Source organism: Musca domestica, unplaced genomic scaffold (genome assembly GCF_030504385.1).
Source record: "Musca domestica strain aabys unplaced genomic scaffold, Musca_domestica.polishedcontigs.V.1.1 42, whole genome shotgun sequence".
Taxonomy (NCBI): domain Eukaryota; kingdom Metazoa; phylum Arthropoda; class Insecta; order Diptera; family Muscidae; genus Musca; species Musca domestica.
Window position 1 is genome coordinate 4517449 of NW_026712329.1, and position 10525 is coordinate 4527973.

The 10525-nt window shown below is 32.1% G+C and overlaps 1 protein-coding gene across 2 annotated transcripts; it reads left to right on the forward strand.

Annotated features, from left to right (window-relative positions):
- The first annotated feature begins 3803 nt into the window (after positions 1 to 3803).
- Positions 3804 to 7135, forward strand: LOC131804348 (uncharacterized). 2 transcript variants are annotated; one of them, XM_059127166.1, is made up of 5 exons: positions 3804 to 3891; positions 5715 to 5846; positions 5903 to 6120; positions 6748 to 6901; positions 6961 to 7135. In XM_059127166.1, exons 2-5 carry the CDS (start codon positions 5744 to 5746, stop codon positions 7080 to 7082), a joined length of 597 nt encoding a protein of 198 aa, XP_058983149.1. In that variant the 5' UTR covers positions 3804 to 3891; positions 5715 to 5743; the 3' UTR covers positions 7083 to 7135. The 2 variants fall into 2 exon arrangements, with proteins under 2 accessions (XP_058983149.1, XP_058983148.1); XM_059127165.1 differs by lacking the exon at positions 3804 to 3891 and having other exon boundaries at positions 3907 to 5846.
- Positions 7136 to 10525: the final 3390 nt, after the last annotated feature.

Below are 10525 nucleotides of genomic sequence, written 5' to 3' on the forward strand. Positions count from 1 at the left end.
AATGGAAATAGTTTTTTTCACCTTATTCGTTTTTCTTTTGTATTTTTGTTTTCCTAGGAATACAATTAATTTTTCTAATGAGTGAGAACATATTTTCTTCGTAAAAAGAAATGGAAAAATATTACCACCACATACCCCTCTCTTAAATAGTTAAACAACTCTATGATTAAAATAAAGCTTACTTTTAAAAGAAAATTTGTAATAATTTAATGAAAATAATAATAAGAATATTTTTTGTTTACTATATAAAATGCTTATCTAGTCAATTGAATATTTGTTTTATTTTTACAATAACAAAACGAATGAAAGAAGAATAAAACGCAAAAAGCAAACAAAAGAAATATAAATCAAATGCTATGTAATGTAAAAAACGCGAGAAATAAAAAATCCTCATTACATTAAAAGGAACAAAAAAATCCATTATATAATTACTAATTTTTCATACAAATATATGCGCGCATATCATTAAATATTTTCTTTTTATTATTGTCTATCATTTGCTGCCCTCCTCAATTCCAAACTAAATCCCTGTTAATCTATTTATTTGCATTATGTGCAAATAACTAAGAATTGAAATATACAGCTGAGCGTATATATTGAACAAACAAAAAAAGGAAACAAATATTAAGCACAAATTTATTTAACTTTAACACAAAACAAAGAAAAAATAAATGAAAGAAGAAAGTAAGGCAGGCAGCTTGCTAATATATATTTAAAACAAAACAAAACTTATCTATAATAATATTTTCTTTTTTATACAAATATGTATTTTTATTATTATAATTTTATTGTTATATTTTTTACTTTTATTTTAACAATATATTTACTGTCATCAATAAATGTATTAATGAAAAGTATCGTTTTTTTATATTATATTATAATAGTTACTATTAAAACAAATACATCTGCAAGAATTTTATAAAAAAAGAATGGGTTTTTTTGGTATTTATTATTTAACAAGATATTATAATTTTATAATTTTTACTTATACTTCTTGATAATTACCAATCATCTTGGGCAGATAATTACATATTTTCATTGAGTTCATGGGTTGTTAGCAAATTCGATTCGGATTGATAAAAACTGTCGAAAGGAAATCTGTATAAAAACTAGACTAACTAAAGATATATGGGAGCTATAACCAAATCTGAACCGATCTTTGTAACATTTGTAGAAGTATTTCTGGGCTGTATTTGATATCTGGTACCAAATATCGTAGTTGTGGAGTGCTTATTATGAATGAGAGGGGCTTAAAGACCAAATCAGGGAGCTAGCAATTAACTCTATTCGCAATTTAAATATTGCGAATTTTCCCTACATTCGGTTTGATACTCACACTCAACTTTCGGATTTGCATCACTGTGCACTTCGAACTTAGAAGTCAAAGACATTTATACTCGTTTGATATTTAAACCACTATTCATTTTAAGTAGAGCTCCCGTAACAAAAGAATTTATTAGAAGTAGATCATACCAACTATCATGATATGGATTTAGAGCAGTTATAGTTTGGTTTCAGAGAATCAATTCAGAATCGATTTTTACTAAATTTGAAGGAGACAGTTTAATCTTTTACACCAAATAACATTACTATAGAGCCGCGTTCGAAAATAAACAGTACACAAACATAGTATCACAAAAACAATTTAGCGGTGGTGTACCAGTACACTACCACTAAAAAATATTTTAGTGATACTGTACCAGAACACAACGATGATCGTAGTGTTCCGCAGTCGGAGCGCTAAAAAATCGTAGTGTACCGGAGTCGGAGTACTAAAAAACGTAGTGTTCCGCAATCGGATCATTAAAAAATCGTAGTGTACCACATGCACCACATTAAAAAAAAAATCGAAATCATAAAACTGATTTTAAACACTCAGCCATATTTTTTAAAATATTTAGTTTTTTACACCTACATCCATTGATTTTTCGGTACCACAAAATAACAGGTAAATTATTTACATAATAACTCATTACAACGCAAACACAAAAAACCCTTTTTCGCGGAAAATTAAAAATTTCAATTTTCCGACTGCGGAGCACTACGATTTTATAGTGTTCCGGCTGCACTACGTTTTTTAGTGCTCCGTCTGCTGTACAGTACGATTCTCGTTGTTCTCCGGTACATTATCACTAAAATATTTTTAAAGGTTGTGCTCCGGTACGGTACATTATCTCAGTGTACCACTCCACCTCGGAACGGTACAGAACACTACGCCACAGTACCATACTGTTTATTTTCGAACGCTGCTATAGAGTGCGTGATATCACTTCGAGAAGGCGAGTTCCACAAAATGGGGCTGATATTAGCCATTTTTCGCACAATAAAACCAAATCTGATCCAATCTTGATAAAATTTGACAGAGGTATTTTCGTGTAGTATCTGATGTTCGCTACCAAATATCGTTCTTGTGAGGGACTTACGCATGTGAGGGACTTAAAACCCCAAATCGGATGGAACATATGGCTATAGCTAAATCTGAACCAAATTTGACGTCTTTGGTTCTATAATTAATTCGATGGAATGTACCAAAATCCAGGTCATTAGGACTTATATTGGCCATTTGGTGCACAATTAACCCGAAATCAGTTGAATATATATGGGAGCTATATCTAAATCCGATCAGAATTAATATACAAATACCAGTGAGATCGGTTTAACAAAGCAGTTAAAGTTTTAAAATACAATAAAGTGGGTGGAACCGTTATGTTGGGCCATACCAAAGCGGAAACATTTTTCTACTACAAGGATGGTTATCCATTGCGAGTCTTAAGTACCAAATTCGAAACACCGTGAAAATTGTGGCCAGGATCATAAGTATTTTGAATATCGGCGGGTACCGTTATATGGAAATCTTGGACCAACATGGACAATGTTTAAAAACTGGTTGTTGAACCCATGGTACAATAAAAAGGTATGGTAGTGCTACTAGCTGATTAAAATTTTTTTCTAAGTGTACCCGACTTATGCCAATTTTTGTGTATGTATTTATCGTTTTGAATCATATATTGGAAGTCGCGTAAATTGCAAGACACGCTTTAAAGCTATTCACCAGAACTGTTAAGATCTTAACTGATTTTATAAACTTAACTGATTTATAACTGATTTTATAAATGAGGAAAAATATTGATAAATGGAAACAACTTGTTGCATGCAAATTTGACAGGAAACGGGCATAGACTCAGGGCTGAATGGTTTGTGGTTTTACGAAGCTGTTCTAACTCCTTATTGTACCATGCTTTTTGCAATATACGTTAGCATAGAACTTATATACTAATTAGCTGAAATAATTACACATTATTTTGATACCCAACACCACTCTTTGTGCATTTGTTTGTAACAGGCAAAAGGAAACGAGAAAGACCCATAGTTCCTTTTGATGATCTGCATAGAATCACATTCTAAGTCGATTTATGCATGTCCGTCCGTTCGTCTGTCCTTCCGTCCGTCTGTCCATGGTACAATGAAGAGAAGGTATGGCAAAAGGATTATTTCGCTACAAAAAGTCTAGATTTTGTCGATGCATACGTCGAAATAAACGTATTGAAAACACACGAATTTGAATCTTTTCTGAACAATTTTTTTATTGCAAAGAAAACACATACATAAACAAATAAATATGATATCCCAACATACCAAATAAAAATAAAACTACAACACAACTTGAGAATAATATTATTAAAAAGAAATTTTTAACAATACTTTAGAAATGCTTATTTGTACAAAGGTTTCGCAAGTGTGTCTGAAAATTTTTTGAACACACAACCACTTCGTAGTGAGTAGGCATTGCATTTGTAGATAAATTTATTTGGTGAAAACAATTTGTTTTGCATTTATTGATTAATTTCAATCTAAAAAAAGTTATTCGCTGTGTTTTGCAAAAATTAATTGGTAATATTTTAAAAATGCCTTATAAATATAAAAAAAGTGTTAGAAGAGAAGCAAAAGAGGTAGTTGAACTTCTTTTTAGTGATAATCAACACAAAAAAATTGTATCAAAAGAACGGTCGGAAACTAGTGAAATAAATAGCGACCCAGTTCCTGTGCAATGTGAAAATGAAAGTGAGAGTGAAAATGAAAGCGACGAAGCTCCAACTATGCCTCCAATTGAAAAACTTAATATTCAAGATGAGTTGGCTAAGTGGAGTGTGAAACATTTAATTTCGAACTCTGCAGTGAATGAACTTTTAACAATTATGAGGAGGATGATACCAAGCCTACCAAAAGATGCTAGATCATTAAAAAAAACCCCTAGAGATGCTCCAGTTATGTCAATTGCAGGAGGTGAATATGTGCACTATGGACTGGAGGATTGCTTGACCGATTTTTTTTTCAAACGCTAAATACGAAGGTGACACTATTGAATTAAATTTTAATATTGACGGTCTTCCAATTGCAAAAAGTTCATTGGCACAAGTTTGGCCTATATTGGTAAACGTAAACGGTACAAATCCTGTGTATACAATCGGCGTTTTTTCTGGAAACAGTAAGCCGAAAGACGTCAACGCGTTCCTAACACCATTCGTTGAAGAACTTAATGAAGTTATTAGTTCAAATTTCTCATTTAAAGGCAAAAGTTATAAAGTTAGCTGCCGGTCATTTATATGCGATTCACCAGCAAGATCCCTAGTTTTGGGTATAAAAAGCCATACAGGTTATAATTCCTGCCACAAGTGCACACAAACTGGGAAATACGTTCAGAAGCGCATGGTGTTCACACAAGAAAATAATGATTCTCGAACAGATGAAAATTTCAGAACACGTCACTGTGCAAATCATCATATAACAAACACCCAAATGGCAATAGAAAAGTTACCAATAGACATAGTTCAATCCTTTCCATTAGATTACATGCACGTAGTTTGTCTTGGAGTTGTAAAGTCATTAATGAAGTCTTGGATCCGGAAAAAAATTGTTCGTTTTCGCTATCTCCAGCACAAATCGAAGTGTTTGATGATCAGCTGCAGACGCTTAAAAGTCAAACTCCGAGGGAATTTTGTAGAGCACCACCAAGTTTAAAGGAATTTGAGCGATACAAGGCAACAGAATTTCGGCAATTCCTTCTATATACTGGACCTTTTATATTAAAAAATATATTGGATGAAAATCGTTATGCTCATTATATGCAACTAAGCTTGGCTTTGCGCATATTATTAGATGAAAGCAAATGTAAAACATACAATGAGTGCGCACAAGCGTTGCTAACCAATTTTGTAATGAATGTCCCAGTGAATTATAATGAAGCTACAGTAACATACAACTTCCACTGTCTTACACATCTAGCAAGTGATGCTTTATTATATGGATCGCTAGAAAATATAAGCGCCTTTAAGTTTGAAAACAAATTAGGAAAATTAAAACGACTTCTTAAAAAGAAAAACCACGTATCCGTGCAGTTATATAATTGATTGGTTGAACAAAGTATAAACAGTTCACTTTCTGAAGAACATGTAAAAGTGGAAAGAAGTTCAAATACTTTTATTCAGAATGAAAACATATACTTGTCAATTTTTGCGCCTAACAACTATTATAGTGTTGGACAACATGTTTTCAAAGTTTCATCAATTGGAACAACAGGAACGCAGAAAGTGTTTCTATCCACTTAATTCCTCTCTCTTGAATATATGGGAGACAACGGATTTATCATTCTCAGAAACAATAGAGACACACTTTTTACATGAGATAGTTAAAATGGTTTCTTTCTCTCAAAACAGCAAAACTGTCTTTCTTCCGCTAATTCACAATGCCTGAAGACTTCACAAAACTATTCTTTAGTCAGAAAAATGTTAACATGGGAGCTCCGCCAATAAATGAAAATTACCATAAACTTATAACAAATTCTGAAGGTAAAAATAATATTTTTTAAACATTTCTCCATAAATATGATAAAATCTTATTTTAGTTTTAGATATAGCTAACCAAGTAATAAGTGCAATTCAGCGTATGTTCATAAGGCTAACAAGCGAAGTGCAAAGCTTGCGTAAGGAGTTGCAGGAGCTCAAACCAGAAAGAAAGAAAACAAAAACTTTAGTAATGCCTTCCGTTCCATTCAAGGATATTGAGTCGTTTCTGGAATTTGAAAAAGGTCTCCAAGAAATAAACGAAGCATTTATTTCTCTTGTAAGTTTCATTCTATAATTTGTTCAGGAAATGATTTAGTTGAAAAATACTAACTACAGTGGTTTCTATTTACCTGCATCAACATTAGCTGCGCATTGGCCTTTGCAGACCAAAAAACTTTTTTTATGCCATTTTTTTCTGAATCCCTTTATTTGAATTGTATTTAAGTGCCCAATCGATAGCTGCACATTGGACATTCCTGCCTCGTAAATTTGGAAATTTTTTTTAATTTGGTTACAAAAGTTGTATTTATCTGCACAAGAAAATTTTTTGCAAACTCAAAAAAGACACTAAAAAGTACCACTTCGTTTTTGTATTCGCAAAAACAATAACAACACAAGAAAAGAGCATGCATTAAAAACATATTCTCGCTTCCTCTCCCACACTAAAAGATGGTTATGCTGCTGCTGCTTTGTTGTGCACGAATAGAAAATTAAAGATAACTGCACTTTTTGTGCACGTAAGTAAAATTAAAGATACCTGCTTCATTGTGCAGATAAATGCAATGAAGCTACCTGCATTTTGGGCATTGCTGCACAAGATGTCGTGCAATTTTTGATTGTGCAGGTAAGCAAAAAATACTGTAAAACAAAAATAATAATATCACTATGCTTTCCCTAATTTCAGGAAAGCGAACTGAAACTTGTTGCCAAGGCACCAAATTTCGTAAAGAATTGCTGGAAAAAAATAATAACAGATGAATTGGGAGAACGACTCTGCTGGAAAGGGACGGAGACAAAGAGAAGTGTTCGCAATTTTAGTACAACAAAAGCAATACGAAGTATTTCTATTTAACAATAGTATCTGAAAAAAAAAACGCTTAATTTCTATATTTCATAGATGCAACTTTATCATTGGGCTACACGGAGGACACATTCATTAAGGACATGCGCAATTTCTTTCAATTCGCTAAAAATCGCATAAAGCTGCGAAACGATTACAAAAACAAAAAAAAAAAATAAAATGTAAATTAAAAAAAAACATAATAATATAATAACTTTCACTAATATTAGTTGAACTAATTATCTTAATGTAAAACACAACTGAATTAATAAAAATGGAGTAAATAGTTTTGAAAAATATGTCCGAATTTAAAAAATACAAATGCTTCGGCATATTTAGTCCTTTGAACTTTAAATTAAAATTATAATCATAGCGTGTATGATTGAATTATCCCATAAAAACTTTTAATTGTTATGTGGAGCTCTACTAAATTAGCAAAGTGGTGTAGGGTATCATAAAGTCGGCCCCGCTCGATGGAAGTCACGAAAAAGTGTCTGGGCACGCGACCCCTCCTTTATCTTATATCTATATATATAAAAGAAAGTTGTGTATATATATATATATATATATATATATATATATATATATATATAAAAATCAATTGTTGTTTGTTGGTAACGGAATCAGTTGAAAACGGCTGGACCGATTTGCATAATTTTTTGTACAAACGTTCGTCATACCCCGAGTTAGGTTTTTAAAGAAAAAAATATTGACCACGCCTACTTTTACGCCCACTATTTCGATTTATCTAAAATCCCTATATTTACCAAATTAATGAAGATACCGGTTTGAGAATTATTACACGAGATACTGTTGGCTTTCCATCCAACCGTAAGTATTTATTAAGGGGCTGAGAAACGCGCCTACTTTTAAATCTTTCTCTCTATTTGTAAAAGAAAGTTATGTTAGTTACTACGCTTATAACATAAATATCGCCGGTATGATTTTAACGATTCAGACAAATTCGGAATTGCCTCTTGGCAGAAAAGCATAAAATCCAAAAAAATCGCGTAAAAATGTGAAATTTTGAACATTTTCAGTTTGACTTTTAAAATGTACAATAGTAATGTTTTATTTTGCATAATTTTTTTCCATTTTGACTTACTATTTTCGAATGTACATTTGTAGTGTTTTTTTTTTTTTTTGAATTTTTTTTTTCTTGAAAATATGATGTGTAGTTTTTTTGGGTAGTATAAAGCGACAACGGATAAAATTGTTATTTATAGATTTTATGTATTTATTGGGTAATACGAATAATATCATTTCAGAAGAGAATAAGATATGAAAATTCTAAAATCGGGAAAAATCGAAAATTTTTCAATGGAATCGAATTTCAAAATAATTGTACATTCTACAGTCACACTTCATAAGGACCTTAAAAAATTTGCCAAAAAAAAAATAAGCAAACCAGTTGAAGATTATTTGTCCTTTTTCAATCCTTTCTTTTTTCTATATTGAAGTGTACATTTCTTATTGTTTTCAATTCTGAATGAATAATATTAAAAATGAAATGAGTGTGTAATACGATGTTAAATGGCGATCTTTCATGTATAAAATTGGCACCTAGCTTTCAACTCCAGGACCTTCAGCTGGAAGATGCGAACACATTTATACAAACAAAAATGACCGAAAAAGCGTTATAGGTTCACTTCTAAAAGTTGACCTGTTTCTTTCATATGACAATAATTCGTCCAATGAGAACTCAAAATGCAAAATACATTGGGACTGCAATCCGTGAAATAACGGACGCAAAATAGTAGAGCGAATTCCTTCCCGAAATTTTTTCCAAACATTCAAAATACCTTTAATCGCTTTGGCAGGTCATGATATGGGTCATAACCCCCGATAACGGAACAACCCGATTTCAAGTATATTCTACACTTTAACCATATTTTTCATACTAATTTGCCTTATGTTGATAATTTAAAAAAAAAAAAAAAACATCCTTGCAAGAAATTATCACGTTTTAGTATCACCATCATATGATTTAATGTATTTTCGGGGTCTTGGCCACTTTTTCCATTTTTTTGGCCCTTATTTGACATCTTTGTTTCTAAGGGGAAAGAAAACCTCTTCTCATAAAATTTTTATTTTTCGGAAAAGGGCCCATCTTAGTCTTGAGGCCACATTGGGTAAAAAACCCTGAGGTAGAAAACCATCTAACAGATAATTATCCACATAGGCATTTATTTAAGTATAGTCCCCACATTAGTATATCCCCAAGTCCACTTTCCCAACCAATGTGTGGTCAGAAAAGAAAATTTGGTATTCTATTGAATTTGTAACCCCCAAGAGAATATTGGTTGGGAACATAGATTTGGGATGTACGTCTTTATGAAATAAACTTCGAAATGTCAATCTGGGACTTATTCAGTCGGAAATTGTGGCAGAAACATGAAAAAATACGAAATTAGAAAGTAACACGGGACCGAATATTTCTTTAATCTTCATTGAATTACAATACGATGAAAAATGTGGACTTTATTGGATCTCCATCGCACAATTTAAATGACAAAAAATTTATGCCCAAAAGAATATTTTTTGGCTATTCTGACAACATTCTGCCTTCAAGTATGAGGTGAACAAAACTTAATACCAAGCAGTATGGAATTTTGAACGTTGGAATTACAAATTCGAAATTATAGATCATTTGAATGAAAATGTTAAGCTTTTTACAACAATAAAAATTGAGCTGAATTTTCACATTGGGCTATTATAGATTTTCTTTATCATAAAGGTATTTAACACAAAAATTAATTTCTATTTAGTCATGGAGTCATTACTTATAATGAAAATTGTGCCGCTTACATAAGTCAGATCGGTGATTTATTATGCCTTAAAAAATGCGCATTAAAGACTAAAAGTACGGGCCGGCAACGCGGACCGGGTCAGCTAGTATATATATATATACAGGTCGCAATTATCGTCTGATCCTCACGAAAATGCATTGGGGTAGGGTTATAGTCAGAGTTAAAGCCTATTGTTATGGAGATGTACACTTAGGAGTTTAAATGGACAAAGAAAGTAAAATCGCTTTAAAGTCGCTTTACAGGTCACAATTGAAAACCAATCGGTCAGGGAAGAAGTCGAGCATTTTGTATGAAGATTGGCTTATATTTAGCTGTAAAATGGGGCACAAATTTTGCTGAATTTATTTCGAATGTATAACAATCCGCCATGATTGATAAATAAGGTAAATAAAGGTAACATCTGGGTAGGACTTAGGACATTATTCCCAAAACGAAATAGATGTGAAAATTAGGGACTTTCAACATATTGTGGTGTCGTAGGGTATCATAATGTCGGTCCCGCATGACTATAGCCTTTGCTTACTTCTTTTTAATAGTTTTGTTTAGAATATTTATAGCCCGTAAATAACTTTTGTTTAACAATCAAGTTTTTCTTTCAGTTCATTTACTTTTTTCGTCTGGGAGTAAAAGCTCATTTAACCTATAGCCCTACTGTCAAAAATTATGTTTTGAAAAAGAAAATTTGTTTATTTTCTTTAAATGATTGCGTCATTGGTTTTGAAGGTGCCGTGTCGGTGCCCGCTCTAATCCCCACGAATATAACCCGATTGCAATTATGGAGATTATGTCTGGTTTGTTCTTGGTCATAACCC